The sequence below is a fragment of the Macaca nemestrina genome, chromosome 15 (assembly GCF_043159975.1).
Source record: "Macaca nemestrina isolate mMacNem1 chromosome 15, mMacNem.hap1, whole genome shotgun sequence".
Lineage (NCBI taxonomy): Eukaryota > Metazoa > Chordata > Mammalia > Primates > Cercopithecidae > Macaca > Macaca nemestrina.
In genome coordinates, this window is record NC_092139.1 from 47,421,912 (window position 1) to 47,443,686 (window position 21,775).

The 21,775-nt window shown below is 39.4% G+C and overlaps 1 protein-coding gene across 9 annotated transcripts in view; it reads left to right on the forward strand.

Annotated features, from left to right (window-relative positions):
• The window catches only part of LOC105481497 (NADH:ubiquinone oxidoreductase complex assembly factor 5), a 35,615-nt gene that overhangs the window by 8,042 nt on the left and 5,798 nt on the right, over positions 1–21,775 (forward strand). For 6 of the 9 annotated variants that reach the window (XR_003017999.2, XR_011613533.1, XR_986970.3 and 3 more), the window contains exons 4-8: positions 67–114; positions 1,706–1,809; positions 5,641–5,680; positions 8,655–8,852; positions 19,200–19,260. Coding sequence is in view for 6 of the 9 variants with exons in the window: in XM_071079687.1 (XP_070935788.1) it covers positions 67–114; positions 1,706–1,809; positions 5,641–5,680; positions 8,655–8,852; positions 19,200–19,260 (451 nt within the window). In the remaining 3 variants the exon portion in view is untranslated. Of the gene's footprint in view, positions 1–66; positions 115–1,705; positions 1,810–5,640; positions 5,681–8,654; positions 8,853–17,826; positions 17,981–19,199; positions 19,261–21,775 lie in introns of those variants that run through there. The other 3 variants (XM_071079686.1, XM_024792820.2, XM_024792821.2) reach the window with 3 other exon arrangements.

Below are 21,775 nucleotides of genomic sequence, written 5' to 3' on the forward strand. Positions count from 1 at the left end.
TTTAGAAATGTCAGCAGTTGTTTGTGACTGGATTTGTTTGTTTCAGCTTTAGTTATTCCATTGCAGGAAACTATTGGAAAGTTATTCCAAGTCGACATTGCAGAAAATGCTTTGGTAGGTAGTTTTTTAATACTGTTGGTTTCTAATCTCGTGATTTTTCATATTTGATTTCTTTATTTTTATTTCCTTCAAACTATCTTTTCTGACACATGAAAAGGAACTAATACAGGAAATATCAAGGACAAAGGAAAAATCACCCCTAGTCCTACCATTCAGAGGCAACCATTGGTGACACTTGGTCTCCACATTTGCAGATATATAACTGTCCCCGCCCCCACAACACACAATTGTGTATGAACATTACTATGCTAATATTCCATGTTATTTACAGCACATCATTTTTTTGTCAGTGAATTCATATATATGTGTGTCATATATCATTTTTTTAAATGGCTACATGGTATTCTAATATATGAATACTCCATAGTTTGTTTAGCTAAACTTTCTATTGAAGGGCAGTTACATTTCTAGTTTCTCAATAACCAGCACTGCAGTGAAAATCCTTGTGTGAAGCCATATTGTATGTTTGATTTATTTTTACCCTGGGTGTAAATTCCTGATAGCAGAATTCATGGATTCATTGTAATGTTCATTTAAAAATTTTTTGACATGCATCTTCAGAGTGCCATTAGAAAGACTGAAAAATGACAAAGTTACTTTTTACTAGTTTGCTTTGGCAACACTGGGCCAGCCTTTTTGTCTTCATCAGTCTAACAGCTGCTGATGTCTTTTGACTATTGGTATTTCTTGTGAATTTTGTAAATAATTTTGTGACATGCCTGCACCTTGTCCTTCATCTACTTTAGCTGTCATGTGTTCTAGGTAATTTGTAAGAGCTTGGTTTTTAGGGATATTAATCCTTCATTATATATGTTGTAAATGTTTTCCTCAGTTATTTACATTGTTTATCGATTTGTATTAATAGAAAGTTTTAATTAGTTTATCATCAAATATATCAATCTTTTCCTTTACAGTTTCTGGCTTTTGAGTTATGTTTACCTAGGCTTTTTCATCTAAGGGTAAAAGGTCCAGTCCACCCATATTTTCTTCTAGGACTTTGGTTGTTTCACTAAAACTTTCAGCCTTCTTTTTTTTTCCCCCCCGAGATAGTCTTGCACTGTTGCCCAGGCTGGAGTGCAGTGGTGCAATCTCAGTTCAGTGCAACCTCTGCCTCCTGGGTTCAAGCGATTCTCCTGCCTCAGCCTCCTGACTAGCTGAGATTACAGGTGCGTGCCACCACGTCCAGCTAATTTTTGTATTTTTAGTAGAGACGGAGTGTCACCATTTTGGCCAGGCTGGTCTTGAATTCCTGACTTTCAGTGACCTGCCTGCCTTGGCCTCCCAAAGTGCTGGGATTATAGGTGTGAGCCACCACACCCAGCCAAACTTTCAGCTTTCTGAGATTTGTTTTGGTGTGAGGTGGGTATCCTGTTTATGTTGTTTCAAATAATTAGCCATTTTTTCTGGCTGATGTTAAGTCATTTAAGAAATGCTTTTTGGGTGCCTTCTCTGTGCTATCTTTGGGAAAGGGGGTAGAAACTGCCGAGTAAATATAACATTGACTTCAATTTAACAAACAGTGATTGTGTTAGTAATTGAGATTCTACATAAATGTGTTTTTAATCTTTTATTTTCTTACCATTAGAAAAATTCCTTAGAAACAGAAATTCCTACTGTCAGCATTTTAGCTGATGAAGAATTCCTTCCCTTCAGAGAAAATACATTTGACCTGGTGGTTAGCAGTTTAAGGTTGGTAATCCACTTTTTAAAAACTGTATGTTATAAATAGATCATTCATGCCATAAAGTTTTCTATGAGGCAAGGTGCGGTGACTCACACCTGTAATCCTAGCACTTTGGGAGGCCAAGGACGGCGAATCACTTGAGGTCAGGAGTTTGAAACCAACCTCGCCAACATGTTGAAACCCCGTCTCTACTAAAAATACAAAAAAGGTGGCCGGGCGTGGTGGCATGTTCCTGTAATGCCAGCTACTTGGGAGGCTGAGGCAGGAGAATTGCTTGACCCTGGGAGGCGGAGGTGAGCCAAGGTTGTGCCACCTCACTCCAGCCTGGGTGACTGAGCAAGATTCTGTCTCAAAAAAGAAAAAAAAAAAGTTTTGCTATGACAAGGTAAAGCAAATAGATAATGGAATACATTCTTAATAACTTTTTAAAAAACTACAAACCAGTTATCTTGGTTTATAAACTATGAGATTTCTCTAGTAAGGAAATATTCTCTGCTCTCTGGTAGAGATAATATGATATAGTGCTTCAACTTTTTTTTTTTTCTTTCAACTTTCCACAACTTCCTAAAGTTCATCTGTGATAAGTTTTTCTCCCCAATGCATCTTAATATTTTGGAATTGGTCTTGTTGGGAGCAGGAGTTTGAAAGAACATATTGGCTCCTGTGTTCCAATGTTAGCGCAATTCCAAAATAATAAGTTGCGTTGGGAAGAAAACCCTTCTATCACAGATGAGTTGAGCAAGCTGTGGAAAGTTGGGGGGAAAAAAAGAAATTGAGGCTCTATATTATATTATCTCCACCAGAGAGCATAGAATATAGTCTTTCAAACTCCTGCTCTCAGCAATCATAAACTCATTCTGGCAAATGTAGGACAGCTAGTTTTCCTTTAGCCTTAATTCTTCTGGCCGGGTACAGTGGCTTACGCCAGTAATCCCAACACTTTGGGAGCCTGCAGTAGGAGGATTGCTTGAAGCCAGGAGTTCACTGTAGCCTGGGCAGCAGTGAAACGCCACCTCTACAAAAAATTAAAAAATTAACTGGGCAAGGTGGCACACGCCTGTAGTCCCAGCTACTTGGGAGGCTAAGCAGGAAGATCGCTTGAGCCTGGGAAGTTGAGGCTGCAGTGAGCCATGATCATGCCACTGCACTCCAGCCTGGGTGACAGAGCAAGACCCTGTCTCAAAATAATAGTAATAATAATAATAATAATAATTCTGCACCAGAATGTGGTTCTCAAGATTACTCTTTTCTCTTTATGTTTTCTGTCTTCCTCCACATATGTTACACAAACATGTATTGCCAGTGTGTATCAAATAGGTTATAGGATACAAGGCGTTGAGTCAGATGTTTTGGGTGAATGCAAAAATGAATTAGACAGGGATCCTGTCCTGAAATAACTCAGAGTCTAACAGAGAAAAAATATCTTTGTGGTATCTTATTTCTTCTGTCTTCTTATAGTCAAATAGGTTTTCTTTCAAAAGTTCAACAGGCTCTCCATGTCCAGTTCAACTCTTTTGATAACTGTTTTTAGGGTGACCAATCATCAAGGTCTGCCCAGGACTTTGCCACTTTTGGCCTGAAAGTCTTACGTTCTGGGAAAGCCGGTCACCCTTGATGTTTTCTTTAGTGAGTGTGTAATTCCTTCCCTGGTTTTTTAGATGTGCTGAACAAAGTTAGAAAACTCACATTCTGTTATGAAATGAAAAATATGCAGAACCTTGGTCTATAAAGAACCCTGGGCAGGGAGTCAGAACCTGAGTTTTTGCGTTAGCTCATCTGCTTGCTATTTGCAGGTGACTAATTCTGTTGCTTTCTGTTTTCCCATAAGTATGACAGAGTATGTAATATGAGCCCCTTAGTTTTTAAAGTCAAAAAGCTTTAGGAAAGATAAATATGAGCTTAACACAGTATGGTTTGAAATGGGCATTCAATTCTGTTCTGAAACTCAGCATAGGGGAGGCGGTTCTACCAGGAAAGTGTGACCGTACTTTGAGGAGACTGAGAATATGACTTTTGCTGTCACACATGACTACACTGTAGGTGAGAGTAGAGTCAAAAGAAAATTCAAGGGCCGGGCATGGTGGCTCACGCCTGTAATCCCAGCACTTTGGGAGGCCGAGGCAGGCGGATCACTTGAGGCCAGGGGTTCAAGACCAACCTGGGTAACATGGTAAAACCCCGTCTTTACTAAAATACAAAAATTAGCTGGGCATCATGGTTGCATGCCTGTAATTCCAGCTTCTCAAGAGGCTGAGGCATGAGAGTTGCTTGAACCTGGGAGGTGGAGGTTGCAGTGAGCCAAGATTGTGCCACTGCACTTCAGCCTGGGCAGCAGCAAGACTCCGTCTCAAAAAAAAAAAAAAGAAAAGAAAATGCAAGAGATTAAGTTTCAGTGTTTATAGCTCTGGTTTTGTTTGTTTTTATCACCTTAAAAGATGTATGTACCACACACCTACTAGAATGGCCCAAATCCAGGACTCTGACAACACTAAATGCCAGCAAGGATGTAGAGTTCATTATTGGTGGGAATGTAAAATGGTACAGGCACAAGACAGTTTGGTTGTTTCCTACAAAACTAAACATATTCTTACCATACAATCCAGCGATTGCATGCTCCTTGGTGTTTACCCAAAAGAGATAAAAACTTATATCCCTGCAAAAACCTGCACACAAATGTTTATAGTAGCTTTATTCATAATTGCCAAAACTTGGAAGCAGCCAAGATGTTCTTCAGTAGATAAATGGATAAACTTTGTTATATCCAAACAACAGAATATTATTCAGCACTAAAAAGAAACTGTCAGGCCGTTAAAATATGTGGAGGAAACTTAAATGCGTATTACTGAATGACAGAAGCTAGCCTGGAAAGGCTACATGGTGTATAATTCCAACTATGACAATATGGAATAAGCAAACTCTGGAGACAGTGAAAAAAATTGGTGATTGCCAGGGGTTGTGTTGGGGAAGGATGAATAGGTGGAGCACAGAGGATTTTTAGGGCAGTAAAGCTACTCTATGATACTTGATAATGTTGGATATATGACATTATACATTTGTCCAAACCCTTAGAATATACAACACCAAGAGTGAACCTTAATGGAAACTACGGACTTGGGGGGATAATCACATGTCAGTATAGGTTCATCAGTTGTAACAAATGCACACTCTGGAGATGTTGATAATAGGGGAGGCTGTGCATGTGTGGGAATAGAAGTATGTAAAAAAAATCTCTGGGTTTTCCTCTTAATTTTGCTGTAAACCTAAAACGCTCCAAAAAATAATTAAAAATAAAGTCTTAAAAATTGATTTTAAAAAAAATGGTATATTATTGGAAAACTCACAGAATCAAACTTTTGATGAGTTATACTATTTGCCTTGAAAAAATTTAGGTCTGCAGATAATTTTATTTTCTGAGAAAGTCTGACTTAGAAGAATATTATATTTCTGTAGCTTAATTGATTTAACTGATGAGCTTCTTTGAGCATTTTTACTAGTTTTTGCAAATAAGGTCTCAGAATAGCACTGTTTAGATAAAATGCCATAGTAGGAATGATTTTTACATAATTCAGTGATGAATAATTAGAAAATAATCATATCAGATTCTTTCAGTTAAGCAAAGTGATATATTGACATGGGGAATTTTCTGGTGTGACACAAAGAAGGTTTCCCCTAGGAATATTTGTAATTTTAAAACTTGTATGAAAACAATCAGTGGATTTTGATATGCAGTTTTAAACTTCAAAATTAACACCTTTTTATGGGTTATCATTAACCTGGTGATAATTTTATTAATTGTGCCAATTAAGCTAAAACAAATCTGTATTCTCATATTTTAGTTTGCACTGGGTGAATGACCTTCCTAGAGCACTTGAGCAGGTAAGAAAACTTACGTTCATTCAACTATCTTGTGTTATTTTCTTTATTGTTGGAAACCTACAGATGTTTCCATTTTCACAAACTATTTACTTGTAGGTCTGACAGTTGGGAAAGGAATCAGTGAAATCACCTGGTGCCATTTGGTGTATTAGTAGTACATTGGGCAACTCTCCTTTCCCTGAGAATTTAAGAAATCTAATTGTAGAGATAAGTTTTAAATATGAACAGGCTAGAAACTGTGCAAAATAATATTGATATCATAAGACATTCTCTGTGTGGATTCCTTCTTGTTTCTTATAGTTTAATTGCCTATAAACTTTTTGTGAGTAGGAACCTACTTATTTATATTTGTATTTTCCCAATGCCTTATACTCAGAGAGTACTAGGTAAATTTTTATTAATTCACACGTATCAATAGACAGGTGAGAGGCAGGTAAAAAGTATGTGTTCAAAGGAGAGAACAAGATCACTGTGGCTTGACGTGGCCTAGAAAAGCTTCAAGAGGAAAGTACTTGAGCAGGGCCTTAGAGAGTGGGTGAAATTTGGATTGGGAAGGCATTCTAAGAAGGGAGAATCGCAGGATAGGTGGAGAGGCACAAGAGCCTCATCAGCATTAAGGAACCAAAAGGAAACCTGTTTGGGGGACTAGTATGGTTCTGGGAAATGAAATGTGATATATTGGGACAGTATTTAGGAGGACTTGAGTGTCAGGTTGAGGAATTTGGAGTTTATGCAATTCAGAGCCACTGGAGCACTTTGAAGAGGAAAATGACATCATGACAAAGCTGGTGGGCAAAATAATAATGGCCATATCTGAATGCGTATAATTTTCCAGTTTCCATTTGCTGTGCTCTGTTTTATATTTGTGTTAAATAGCTCTGCAAGATATATTTGTTTTGCTGATTAGAAAGTGATGCCTGTGCCGGATGCGGTGGCTCATGCCTGTAATCCCAGCACTTTGGGAGGCCGAGGCTGGTGGATCACCTGAGGTTAGGAATTCGAGACCAGACTGGCCAACATGGTGAAACTCCACCTGTACTAAAAATACAAAAATTAGCCAGGCGTGGTGGCAGGTGCTTGTAATCCTAGCTACTTGGGAGGCTGAGGCAGGAGATTCTCTTGAACCCGGGAGGCAGAGGTTGCAGTGAGCTAAGATCACACCATTGCACTCCAGCTTAGGCGACAGAGTGAGACTCTGTCTCAAAAACAAACAAACAAACGAAAAACTGATGCCTGGAGCAGTTGGTTAAATTGAAGGGAGACTATTTCAGTGGTCCAAGGAGGAGATAAACTAAATCAGGTGGTAATGGTAGGAGTTAAAAGGAAGAGTATTTAGGACTCTACAAAGAAAGAATCAAGTTTAGTGGCTGATTAGATCTGAAGATCAAACGGGGGAGGCAAAGCTCACTTTCAGGTTTTGAGTCTGGATTAGTAAAAGTAGGAGAAAGAATGTTGATGGTCAGATAAAGGGAATAGAAGATGGCAATAGAAATATGGCAGTTGGACAGGGGAATTGATTTGATAAATAGGTGTTTTCCTTGTGGTGGTTGGAGGGAGCAGGGCCGATAAGTATGCTGAGAGACAAATGTCCAGGGAATAGGCAGTTGAAGATGATTTTAGACTTTAAGAAGATGGCCAAGCTGAAGTTAGAGATTGGAAAGTGGTCATTGTGAAATCATGGAAGTTGATAAGCCGTTTGACGGAGAGTGGGGGCTACAGACTTCTGAGGACTAAGTCTTAGGTGTTTGGTTTAGTAGAGTTTGATGACAAGAAGAGGAAGCAACACTAAAGGTGAAGAAGGGAAGGAACCATAGCCTTTACAAATTATTAATACTGCTTTTAATAGCTTCATGATATATTAAATATACATTTAAGACAGTGCTTTTATTAGAAGAGCCTACTGTGATTTGGATTCTGGTTTACTTCAGAATCTACCTTTTCCTGTAAGGGTCCTCATTGCTGAGAATAGTCATTCAAACTAGTTACAGCTTGTAGTCTGAGAGTGAGCAAAATCTGTGGTACTGGAATTCACTCTGGCCATTATTTTCCTTAAGCTACCAATTAGAACTTGGTTTTGTTTTAAAGCTGGAAAATAAATTAATTACTTCTCTTTAAAGAAAACTAATACGTTTCTAGGTTAATGCTGTGAATCATAATGAGTTCTCTGTAGCTTATTCTGCATAATAAGGCACCCCAACTTGATGGCTTAAAACAACAACTGTGTAGCCCACGATTTTGTGGGTTGGCAGTTGGGGCTGGATTTGGTTAGGAAATCTGGGTCTGGCTTAGCTCGTCCATGTGTCTGTGATCAGCTGCCAGATTGTCTGGGAGCTAGCTGGTTTGGAGGGCCTCGGTGTGCACAGCTGGCTGATCTCAGCTCCACATCCTCCTCCTCCGCTAGGCTAGCTCAGGCTTGTTCACACATTATGGCTGGGCTGGGCTCCAAGAGAGCAGGTGGAAACATGCAACACATTTGAGACCTAGACTTGGAACTGGCACACTGTCACTTCCACTGCATTCTTTTGGCCAAAGCAAGTCACAAGTCCAGCCAAGATTCAAGGGGAGGGAAAATAGACTCCCTATCTTGATGAAAGTTGTTAGAAAATGACAGTTCAGAGGCCATAGCTACAGGGAGGTTTGTGATTTTTGCAGCCTACCCCAATTAAAGATTTTTTTCTCTTTCAGCATTTTTCTGATTATAAAACTAAGTTGTACCTATTAGAAAACTTGAAAACGTACAACATATTTTTATAGGCATTAATATTAGTGAATGTATAGTTGTCTTTCCAAGTATATTATGCATCATGATTTTCTGACAGTTGGTTGCATTAGAATGTTATTTGTTAAATTATGTGATTATTAATTTGGCATAATAGGAATGGTTGTCATAAAATGTTGATTTAGACACTATATATTTTTTAACATTTATATATGTAAAAATTTGAATCATTTTGTTGTCTTGTATTTATTACAGATTCATTATATTTTAAAACCAGATGGAGTGTTTATCGGTGCAATGTTTGGAGGCGACACACTCTATGAACTTCGGTGTTCCTTACAGTTAGCGGAAACAGAAAGGGAAGGAGGATTTTCTCCACACATTTCTCCTTTCACTGCTGTCAATGACCTGGGACATCTGCTTGGGAGAGCTGGCTTTAATACTCTGACTGTGGTAACTATCAAGTTTGATTAACCCATTACTTACACAGTTCAGAAGTAACTTATTTTCATTTTAAAGATAGAAAACTGTATGTGTTCATGGTTTTATGGCACTCTTTCTTTCCCCCTTTTTTTTCTTTTTTTAAGGGAAAAGCCCTGATTGACAATGCTTAGTTTGTATAACACATCTTAATTGACACGAGGTAGGAATGTATAATTTTTTACTGTCTGTTACCTTAAAAAGTAGCTCAAAAAATGTATCACAGATAACAAGACAAATTTCTAAACATACAACTCCGTCAGAATCTTCAAATCCAGAATTAGGTGTAAAAAGGGGCTTAGAGTATTCCAGATGATAGGAAGAAAAGGGCATAAGTAGGGGAACCTGTAGTATTACCACCACCAGCTACCCCCAAACAGTGCCATATGAAGCAGAAATGAGAGAATGTGTGTTCTCAAGGCCTACGGTGAGATCAAGGCTAGAGAAGGTAGGACAGGGTGCTGTACTCCATTAGGGCTAGAGAAATATCGAAAGAAGACCCACAGGCAGTCAGTGAGTAATAACCATAAAGTCAGCATGGTAAAGTGATGGAGTAGGACAGTGGGACTTTGGTGTCCAACAGGAGTAACTTGGATCCTTACACTATTTCTTTGCTAGATAGGGACATTTGAGTAACTTACTTTTTTGAGCATTTATTTCTTTTTAAAATGCAAATGTGTGGCTGGGTGCAGTGGCTCACACCTGTAATCCCAGCACTTTGGGAGGCCAAGGCAAGTGGATCTCCTGAGATGAGGAGTTTGAAACCAACTTAGCCTATGTAGTGAGACTCCATCTCTACTAAAAATACAAAAAATTAGCTGGTCATGGTGTCGCATGCCTGTAATCCTAGCTACTCGGGAGGCTGAGGCAGGAGAATTGCTTGAACCTGAGAGGCAGAGGTTGCAGTGAGCTGATATTGCGCCATTGCACTCCAGCCTGGGCAACAAGAGTAAAATTCCTGTCTGAAAAAAAAAAAAAAAAAAAAAAAAAAAAAAAAAAAAAAGCAAATGCTACTCACCTCAGGTGGCTATTAGTATTTAAAGAGATAAAGGGTGTGAAGTACCAGGACCAGCTTACATTAGCTCCTGCCTTCCTCTTTCCCCATCACTCTACTCCTAGCATTTTCTAGAACTAGGCTTCCAAGAGACAGCCATCTGGAGAGAATGTTTGCCCTCTTCCTCCTCCCTCCACTAACAGTCTTTTTTTTTTTTTTTTTTTAATTATTATACTGTAAGTTCTAGGGTACATGTGCACAACGTGCAGGTTTGTTACATATGTATATGTGTTGCATATGTATACATGTGCCATGTTGGTGTGCTATACCCAGTAACTCATCATTTACATTAGTTATATCTCCTAATGCTATCCTTCCCCACCACCGCATGACAGGCCCCAGTGTGTGATGTTCCCCTTCCTGTGTCCAAGTGTTCTCATTGTTCAATTCCCACCTATGAGTGAGAACATACGGTGTTTGGTTTTCTGTTCTTGCAATAGTTTGCTGAGAATGATGGTTTCCAGCTGCATCCATGTCCCTACAAAGGACATGAACTCATCCTTTTTTATGGCTGCATGGTATTCCACGGTGTATATGTGCCACATTTTCTTAATCCAGTCTGTCATTGATGGACATTTGGGTTGGTTCCAAGTCTTTGCTATTGTGAATAGTGCCGCAATAAACATACGTGTGCATGTGTCTTTATAGCAGCATGATTTATAATCGTTTGGGTATATACCCCGTAATAGCATGGCTGGGTCAAATAGTATTTCTAGTAGATCCTTGACGAATCGCCACACTATCTTCCACAATGGTTGAACTAGTTTACAGTCCCACCAACAGTGTAAAAGTGTTCCTATTTCTCCACATCCTCTCCAGCACCTGTTGTTTCCTGACCTTTTAATGATCTCCATTCTAACTGGTGTGAGATGGTATCTAATTGTGGTTTTGATTTGCATTTCTCTGATGGTGAGTGATGATGAACATTTTTTTTCATGTGTCTGTTGGCTGCATAAATGTCTTCTTTTGAGGAGTGTCTGTTCATATCCTTCGCCCACTTTTTGATGGGGTTTTTCTCTTGTAAATTTGTTTGAGTTCTTTGTAGGTTCTGGATATTAGCCCTTTGTCAGATGAGTAGATAACAGAAATTTTCTCCCATTCTGTAGGTTGCCTGTTCACTCTGATGGTAGTTTCTTTTGCTGTGCAGAAACTCTTTAGTTTAATTAGATCCCATTTGTTAATTTTGGCTTTTGTTGCCATTGCTTTTGGTGTTTTAGTCATGAAGTCCTTGCCCATGCCTATGTCCTGAATGATATTGCCTAGATTTTCTTCTAGGGTTTTTATGGTTTTGGGTCTAACATTTAAGTCTCTAATCCATCTTGAATTAATTTTTGTATAAGGAGTAAGGAAGGGATCCAGTTTCAACTTTCTACATATGGCTAACCAGTTTTCCCAGCACCATTTATTAAATAGGGAATCCTTTCCCCATTCTTGTTTTTGTCAGGTTTGTCAAAGATCAGATGATTGTAGATGTGTGGTTTTATTTCTGAGGGTTCTGTTCCATTGGTCTATATCTCTGTTTTGGTACCAGTACTATGCTGTTTTGGTTACTGTAGCCTTGTAGTAGAGTTTGAAGTCAGGTAGTGTGATGCCTCCAGCTTTGTTCTTTTGGCTTAGGATTGTCTTAGCAATGCGAGCTCTTTTTTGGTTCAGTATGAATTTTAAAGTAGTTTTTTCCAGTTATCTGAAGCAAGTCATTGGTAGCTTGATGGAGATGGCATTGAATCTATAAATTACCTTGGGCAGTATGGCCATTTTCACGATATTGATTCTTCCTATCTATGAGCATGAAATGTTCTTCCATTTGTTTGTGTCCTCTTTTATTTCATTGAGCAGTGGTTTGTAGTTCTCCTTGAAGAGGTCCTTCACATCCCTTGTAAGTTGGATTCCTAGGTATTTTATTCTATTTGAAGCAATTGTGAATGGGAGTTAATTTATGATTTGACTCTCTGTCTGTTACTGGTATATAAGAATACTTGTGATTTTTGCACATTGATTTTGTATCCTGAGACTTTGCTGAAGTTGATTATCAGCTTAAGGAGATTTGGGGCTGAGACAATGAGATTTTCTAAATGTACAATCATGTCATCTGCAAACAGGGACAGTTTGACTTCCTCTTTTCCTCATTGAATACCCTTTATTTCTTTCACCTGCCTGATTGTCCTAGCCAGAACTTCCAACACTATGTTGAATAGGAGTGGTGAGAGAGGGCATCCCTGTCTTGTGCCAGTTTTCAAAGGGAATGTTTCCAGTTTTTACCCATTCAGTATGATATTGGCTGTGGGTTTGTCATAAATAGCTCTTATTATTTTGAGATACGTTCCATCAATACCAAATTTATTGAGAGTTTTTAGCATGAAGGGCTGTTGAATTTTGTCAAAGGCCCTTCTGCATCTGTTGAGATACTCGTGTGGTTTTTGTCTTTGGTTCTGTTTATATGCCGGATTACGTTTATTGATTTGTGTGTGTTGAACCAGCCTTGCATCCCAGGGATGAAGCCCACTTGATCATGGTGGATAAGCTTTTTGATGTGCTGCTGGATTCGGTTTGCCAGTATTTTATTGAGGATTTTTGCATTGATGTTCATCAGGGATGTTGGTCTAAAATTCTCTTTTTTTGTTGTGTCTCTGCCAGCTTTGGTATCAGGATGATGTTGGCCTCATAAAATGAGTTAGGGAGGATTCCTTCTTTTTCTATGATTGGAATAGTTTCAGAAGGAATGGTACCAGCTCCTCCTTGTACATGTGGTAGAATTCAGCTGTGAACCCATCTGGTCCTCGACTTTTTTGATTGGTGGGCTATTAATTATTGCCTCAATTTCAGAGTCTGTTATTGGTCTGTTCAGGGATTCAACTTCTTCCTGGTTTAGTCTTGGGAGAGAGTATGTGTCCAGGAATTTATCCATTTCTTCTAGATTTTCTAGTTTATTTGCGTAGAAGTGTTTATAGTATTCTCTGATGGTCATTTGTATTTCTGTGGGGTCGGTGGTGATATCCCTTTTGTCATTTTTTATTGCATCTATTTGATTCTTCTCTCTTTTCTTCTTTATTAGTCTCGCTAGCAGTTTATCAATTTTGTTGATCTTTTCAAAAAATCAGCTCCTGTATTCATTGATTTTTTTTAAGGGTTTTTTGTTCACTAACAGTCTTTCTAAAGGATATCATTACTCTTCAGCGATCAGTCCAATGGACTTACTATGAATTTCCAAACCCCTCAGGCCTAGAAACATCCCTAAACCTGATTAGTGGAAATAGGAACTTATTGATGAAGAAAGCATCTCGCTACATAATTAGAGATGATAAGCTCAAACACTAAAATAGCTGTTTGGCATGATTTTGTGTGGGTATATTCATGAAATCAACCAACCAAAAATAGATTGTGTCATATCCTTGCTTGTTTCGATAGAAAGCAAGGGGCATGGACAAGTAGGGCCCCTGATGTTGGAAAGGAGCCTCCAGGGACGGGAAGAATTAACAGGCTGGAGGACTAGGCTGGGAACCGAAGAGAACCCCAAAGGCTTCACACCTGTGTCTAGGATTGACCTTTTGTTAACTTTTAAGCTGCCTGAGTCCATAGAAACTGCATTCTGAGAGGTTGCGTGGCTAGAAATCGGAAAACTGCTTCATATGAGTGCTCTACTTTGTAATGAAAATAAACACTGTTAATACAGGCAATTGTACGTTGAAGGATCATTGTATTTATATTTGTAATTGTATAAGTAACAAATATATTTTGGTTGTAACTATTAAGCTATACAGATAAAGTGAAAGTCTTATCATTCCCCCTTAATCCTAAAAGTGCTCAGCTCTCTCTTGAGAGAGTTCTCAAAATTTTGGTCTCAGGACCCCACTACACACTGAAAAATTACTAAGAAACTTAAAGGGCTTTTGTATAGTGAGTTAACATCTGTCAGTATTAAATATATTAGACATTAAAACTGAATTTGTTTTAGTATTCATTTAAAGCCAACAATAATATACCTATTACTTGTTAACATAAATGACCCTTTTTAATAAAAAATAACTATATTTTCTTTCTTTTCTTTTTTTTTTGGAGACAGTTTCACTCTGCCACCCAGGCTGGAGTGCAGTGGCGGGATCTCGGCTCACCACAACCTCTGCCTCCCAGGTTCAAGTGATTGCACTGCCTCAGCTTCCCGAGCAGCTGGGATTACAGGCACGTGCCACCACGCCCCGTTAATTTTTGTATTTTTAGTAGAGATGGGGTTTCACCATGTTGGCCAGTCTGGTCTTGAACTCCTGACCTCAAGTGATCCGCCCACCTCAAATCCCAAAGTGCTGGGATTAGAGGCGTGAGCCACTGTGCCCGGCCTTTTCTAAAACAAAAATAATTGAAAGAGAAGAATGGCATTGCTTCACATTTTTGCCAGTTAATGTGTACCTTAGTAAGAGAGCTAGATTCTCACGTCTGCTTCCGCATTCAAGTCTCTTGATATACCACGTGTCATGTCATGTCGCCTCTACAATAACCCATTGTAGAATAAGAGGTAAAAAGCCAAATATCTAAGTATTATTATGAAAATAATTTTGACTTCGTGGACCCCAAAAAAAGTCCTAGGGACCCCGGGACTCTCCAAACCACACCTGGAGAACTGCTGTCCTAGATGTAGCTACTATTATCAGTTTAGTGTGTAACCTTCCAGACTTTTTTTTGTTTTTAAACAAGAACTACTTTGCTATATATAGACTCATATGTATTCATACATTTCTGAAACTTTAAATTCTTAACAGTATATGTATTTTTAATATATTGTTATTATAAGAGTTTTCTAAATTGGTGTGGATATATTTGCACTTCTTAATTTCCACATATTATTTCCTAGTATGAATGTACCACAGTTTTACTTAACTATTTCCCTGTGAATGACCTTTAGGTTTGTTCTGAGTTTTTTGCCAGTAGTAGCAGTGCTGCAGTGAATATCCTTCTATACAAATTCATTTATGTATTCAGTCTTGCAGCAAACATTTACTGAGTACCTTCTATGTGTCAGGCACTATCCTAGGTACTTCAAATACAGCAGTGAACAAAACAGAAATCCCTGCCTGGTGTTTTTGGGTTTATAGCAGGGCTGTTGGTAAACTTTAGACGGTTCAATAACACTGGGATGTTGTACACAAAATTTGTGGTGGTGGTGTTCATAAATGGAGGAAAGTACCCATTGTTTTCATCAGATCTTGAGAGACCTCATATAACTAAAAATAGATTAGGAACCAGTGATTTAAAACCTTTTCGATAACATTTATTTTACTTATAATATGGGAAAAATTTCCTTTACAGTCTGTCCTCTTGAGAATCGTCTTCTGTATTGCTGTGTCTCCAACCTGTTATTGAGATGAAAAAAGAATCTCTGGGAATGTAAAGCCTCTAAAAAGTATAGAGGGGTGTAGGGCTGGGATGGTGTGGAGGGGTGTGGTGCACATTGTTATGAGGTGATGTTAAAAAATTTATATGAGGTCATACAGGTTAGTCAGCAATATTACAGGACTCAAAAATTATTGCCCATTAGGAAAAAATGGGATTTCTGCTGATCACCAGAAGAAAGTTAAATTATGTGAACTACACTTGGTTTTCTATGGTTATAAGAATGAGTTTTAGAAAGATTCCTACTAAAAATGTTTAACCTGATATTAAAATGTTTAAAAGCCTACATTTCTATTAATTGGGAAATCTAATTCAAAATACTATCCATATTCTCTAAAAATGAGCCTAATGACTCATACTTTAATATAAAAATATTGGTGTACAATCTTCTTTATACAATTAGAGAGTTGCTGATTTAATAAGAAAGTTATAAGAATGTGTTCTTGAATCATTACATTTATCCTTTGAGGCATGTATATGGTTTTGTTTCTGAAGTGCTGTATTAATATTGTGTCCTGGCCAGGCACCGTTGTTCGCTCCTGTAATCCCAGCACTTTGGGAGGCCTAGGTGGGAGAATCACTTCAGCCTAGGATTTCAAGACCAGCCTGGGCAACATAGGGAGACCCCATCTCTACAAAAAAAAATTTATAAATTAGCTGGGCCTGTCTAGTCCCAGCTACTTGGAAGGCTGAGGTGGAAGGATTGAGCCTGGGATATTGAGGCTGCAGTGAGCCATGATCTCATCACTGTACTCTAGCCTGGGTGACAGAGCAAGATTCTGTCTCCAAAAAAAAATAATAATAATATGTGTTCTAATTCATTTTCTAAAAATTCCCATCCAAAAAAGCTTTTGTATAATCAGCTATACAGGTTTATGTTGCATATATTAGATATATTACTTTCATGCTACAATGGATTTTTATTTTTAAAGTGAAATCGAGTCAAATTAGTATCATAGTTGTATTTACATCTTAATATTGTGTTTTCATCTTAATGAATTATTTTCAGAGAATCGGCATTCTAAGTAAAGCTGATTTCCTTTTTAGAATTGAACTACCAGGGTAATACTTTAAGAGAATGGTGCAAGGCCTGGCACCATGGCTCACGCCTGTAATCCTAACACTTTGGGAGGCCGAGGCAGGCAGATCAGGAGGTCAGGAGATTTGAGACCATCTTGGCTAACACAGTGAAACCCCGTCTCTACTAAAAATACAAAAAAATTAGCCTTGCGTGGTGGCACGTCCCTGTAGTCCCAGCTACTTGGGAGACTGAGGCAGGAGAATCGCTTGAACCTGGGAGGCGGAGGTTGCGGTGAGCCAAGATCGCACCACTACACTCCAGCCTGGGCACTGGGCAACAAAGTGAGACTCCGTCTCAAAAAGAAAAAAAGAATGGTGCAGATATGGTCGCCTTTAATTTAAATAAGGCCTTCAACAAAGCTGTTGTGGCATTCTTTTGATTGAGGTGGAGATAGTGCTTTTAGTTGGTTTCATTGAAGAATTCTTTTCAAAGGATATTGCTTAATGGCCACATAACAGCCTGGAAGGAATTTTGTTTTTAATCTTAGGATCTCCTCTTAAAAATAGCTTGTTAATATAGAAAAGTATATGGATGATGAATGTTCATGGTCTCACTACCCAGAGGTCTCATTAAAAAGCATACACAACCTGATATGTGTATATGTTTTTTTAAAAGAAGAATAAAAATGAATATATGGAGAGAATGATACACAATAAGGTGTAAAGTGAAATGAAGTCGTCTTCTCCTCACTTCTCCCTGTGTTGCCCAGGCTAGAGTGCAGTAGTGAGGTCTCTGCTTACTGTAGCCTCCACCTCCCAGGTTCAAGGGATTCTCATGCCTCTGCCTCCCAAACAGCTGGGACCAGAGGTGTGTGCCATCACACCCAGCTAATTTTTTTTTTTTTTTTTGGAGACAGTCTCACTCTTTCATCCAGACTGGAGTGCAGTGGTGTGATCTTGGCTCACTGCAACCTCTGCCTCCCGGGTTCAAGTGATTCTCCTGCCTCAGCCTCACGAGTAGCTGGAACTACAGGTGCATGCCACCACGCCTGGCTAATTTTTTGTATTTTTAGTAGAAATGGGGTTTCACCATGTTAGCCGGGATGGTCTTGATCTCCTGACCTTGTCATCTTCCTACTTCAGCCTCCCAAAGTGCTGGGATTACAGTCATAAGCCATCGTGCCTGGCCCTCCTCCTGACTTCTCAAACCCTGGTCCCTTTCCCCAAAGATTTGTTAGCTGTGTCTTAGACATCCTTTCAGATCAATTTTTTTTTCATAGACCCATAGAGTACACTTACATCATTTAAATCCACTTATATAATACTACATGCCCTCTTTTGCTTTTTTTTTTTTTTCCGGTCAATAACATATCTCGGAGATTTTTTCCTACAGACATGTGTCTACCTTATTTTTTGAGAACTGTACAGTATTTTATAGAATACATGTTCTTGAATTTGTTTAACCAGTCCTCTATTAATGATTTATTTTAGGCTAGTTTCCGGCCAGGTGCCGTAGCCCAGGCTTGGAGTCCCAGCACTTCGGGAGGCCAAGGCGGGTGGATCACGCGCTTAGGAGATCGAGACCAGCCTGGCTAAGACAGTGAAAGCCCATCTCTGCTAAAAATACAAAAAAATTATTAGCCAGGTATGGTGGCGGGCGCCTGTAGTCCCAGCTACTTGGGAGGCTGCGGCAGGAGAATGGCGTGAACCCAGGAGGCGGAGCTTGCAGTGAGTGGAGATTGCACCACTGCATTCCAGCCTGGGCGGCAGAGCGAGACTCCGTCCAAAAAAAAATACAAAAATTAGCCAGATGTGATGGGGTGTGTCTGTAATCCCAGCTACTGGGGAGGCTGAGGCACAAGAGTCGCGTGGGCCCAGGAGGCAGAGGCTACAGTGAGCGGAGATCGTGCCACTGCACTCCAGCCTGGGCAACACAGCAAGAATCTGTCTTAAAAAAAAAAAAAAAAAAAAAAAGATTTATTTTAGGCTACTTTCCAATAAGAACGAACTCCTACTTTTAGTGCCTAACACAGTAAAATTTTATCACATCACAACTGCGTGCCGGTGGGGCAGCCCATCTCTGTCTTGTAGCTGTGCCATCTGGCCCTGTGTTCTATAAGGCCACAGCAAAAGAGATGGCCTGGAAAAGGCTCTAGCTCTTAACTGTCTTGCCTCTCCTTTCTTTGGCCAAAAGAAATATGTGTTTGAGATTAGGAAGTGTCACGGAGCACCTGGGTATTTGGAGAGCATCAGTGGTCTCTGCCACTGTACGAACAGTAAAGTCCTGTATCAGGCTTCAAAAAGAAGAGGAAGTCATTACCCAATTGTTCATTTGAGAAACAAACTCCACATGTATCAGCAATGTGCTCATTTCCTAAACAAGCCTGTTGGCTGCATTACTAGATGTAGAATGAAATATTTTGATTCTAGATGCCCCATTTTAAGAAAGATTGATGTTGACACTGTCCAGGGACATGTAGTCAGAACATGTAAGGATCTACAGATCTGTAGTCCCAGCTACTCGAGAGGCTACAGATTTTTGTGTCCTGAAGGTTTTCAAAGACTTGGAGAAGAGGGTGATGGTTTGTAGGGTACAGAATACTTTTATTCTGTGTGGTTCCCAAGGAGAGAACTAGAACCAATGATGGAGTGTTAGAATGATTTCTCTCACAATGGAGGATATTTAATCAGCAATTAGAGACCTTCATAAATCAAGCATAAGCCAGATGACATCTATGAAGAATATTGTAAAGATTTTTTACTTAGCATGGGAGATTGGTCTGGGTAATCTCTGTGGCCTCTTTTTAAACCTGGAATTTTGTATCATGAATGTCAAATGAATATTTCTTTTTCTTTTTAAATAGGACACTGATGAAATTCAAGTTAACTATCCTGGAATGTTTGAATTGATGGAAGATTTACAAGGTAAGGCACTTGAAAGAATGTTTAGACTCCATGGGGAAAGGTAGGCCAAAAAAAAGAATTTTTAGACTCCATTTGAGAGAGACATTTTGAGAGCCAGCCCTTTGGCAGGCACTGGACAATGCACTAGGGATCCATTGTTGAGGAGAAAGCAGACTGTCTTCATGGAACTTCTGATATAAAATGGAGGAGGCAGGCACCAGGCAGCTGTCAAAAAGATAAGTGTTAAATTAGAATTGTGGTCAGTGCTATGAAGTAGAGGCATATAGTGCCACGGCTGTTTGTCAAAAGATGGCAGGACTTTTTTTTGAAGTGCACTTGAGGATGATAGAACACATTGGTGACTTCCTTCAGCCACAGTTGGCAGCTGAGATACAGGCTCAAGAAGGAAGGTAGTTGGGTTGGTTTAGAAGTAGGGTTTTGTCGGGGGGAAATGTCCCAATCTGGGAGACAAAGAAGTCCTATCTGAGGAAGTAGCAATTGACTGTGCTCTAAAAAAAAATGGAGATGAATTAACTGGGTAGACAGAGTAAGCAAGTGAGTCCGAGGCAAGGAGAACAGCATATGCAAAGGCCCTCCTGTGAAAATGAACATAGCAAGAACTGAAAGAAGGGCATTTTGGCTGGTGTACAGGGAGTAAGAAGGAGAGAGTTAAGTGATGACCTTGGTGAGTCTACAGGAGTCACAGATCAAATGCAGAAGTACTTTATAGGCCTTGTTAAAATTGTTTGCCCTTATCTTAAAACGCCCCTTGAGGCATCTTAGAGAGATAACAGTATCAGACTTGGATTTTGAAAGGAGTAGATTGGTAGATAAACTAGTAGTGAGATTAGTATCAGTAAAGCTTGTGTGATGATGGTGGTTTGTACTAAGGTGGTGGCAATGGAGATGAAGAGAAGCAGATGCATCCCAGAGATGTTTAGTAGGTAAATTTTGCAGTTCCTGCTGGTGGATTGGATGTGGGCAGATGAAGGAGAAAGACATTTGAAGCATAATTGGTGAGTTTTAGCTCACAGAGAAAGATGGTATTCTTTACTGATAGAGGAAACAATAGAATAGCAGGTATGGGCAGGTACAGCCCTTGAGTTTACATTTGGATACATTGGGTTCGAAGTGCTTTTGAAATACCTAAGAGGTTATGTCAAGTAGGCAGTTGAGTATGTGGGTAGGTAGCTCAGAGGAAGCTACTGGCTTGGTTAAAAAGTTGGGAGTCAGTTGTGAATAGGTGACATTCAAAGCATTTGCCTAGGATAAGAACATGGAGTGAGCAGAGAAAGTGGCTTGATACTGAGCCTGTAGCAGGTGGGTAGACTACGTCTGAGCCTACAAGGAGACTTGAGAAGGAGTAGCCAGCAAGGTGTTCCGGGAAAACACCAGAAAAGTGTAGAATTGCCTGAACCAAAGGAAAGAAAGAGTGTTTCAAAACAAAGGGAGCACTTAGTAGCATTAAAAGCAAACTATGAACTGAAAAGGAAGTTCACTAGATTTAGAAACGAAGGTTATTGGTGTCCCTGGTGAGAGCTCTTTTGTTGGAGCGAGGAGAGTAGAAGGGGAGTAGGTTGAGGAATAAGTGGAAAATGAGGAACTGGAGACAGCAAATGTGTGCTGTTCTTTCAAGAAGTCTAGTGGTGAAGAAGAGGTGAAGGATGGAAAGGTTACAGGTGTCAGAAGAGAGGAGAGGAATAGGAGTTGGGATGAGTTTTGTTTTTTTTTTTTTTTTTCTAAAACTTGAATTTAACTGCTGACTAGAAGAATCTAAGTGCTTTCGTAGAAGAGGTGACTCTAGAAGAGAGGGAAAAGATAATTGATGATGACAGGTGTCTGAGAAGGTGGGAAGGGTGCAATACAAAGGCCACTGGAGGGGTTGACCTTGCTAAGGGGAGAGGCAGAGTTATAGCAGGAAGGGAGAACAGATAGCACCAAAGGACGTGTAGGTGTTTATGTTTGAAAGCAAGAAGTTCCCATCTTGTGGATCTTTCTTTCTTTTTTTTTTTTTTTTTGGTCAAACAGGAAGTAATATATGCTAAGAATGAAAGAGAGTTTTGAGAAGTGAACGGAACCATTTGAAATAGTCATTATAGGGAATGAGAAGGTGAACTGACCATCAACAGTAGGTGGTAGCTCAGGACGAGGCACAAAAATCAGGTAGTTGAATTAGTTTGGGTTGGGGGTTTGCTAGTTAAAAATGACAAAGAGACAAAAGTAAAAGATAATTCTAGGAATATAATTGAAATAATAGGTTAAAGAATCTTAGCTGGAAGAAAAGGGAAGTGGGAACAAAAAAGAGTGAGCTGATAAATTGGGAGGAAGAAGAAGAACTGTGCACAGGTGATTCCAAGGCGGTCAGGGAATGGTCATGGTTGGAGCTCCTGAACACACTGGAGGGACAGGAGGATATGGTCAGAAAATGAGATGTTTGATGATTTTGGAAGTAAAGCAGTTACAAGTGATAACTTGGTTTGGGACATGTCTCAGGTATCAAGGCAGAGGTGGCGTAATGGAGTGGTTGATTAGAGAT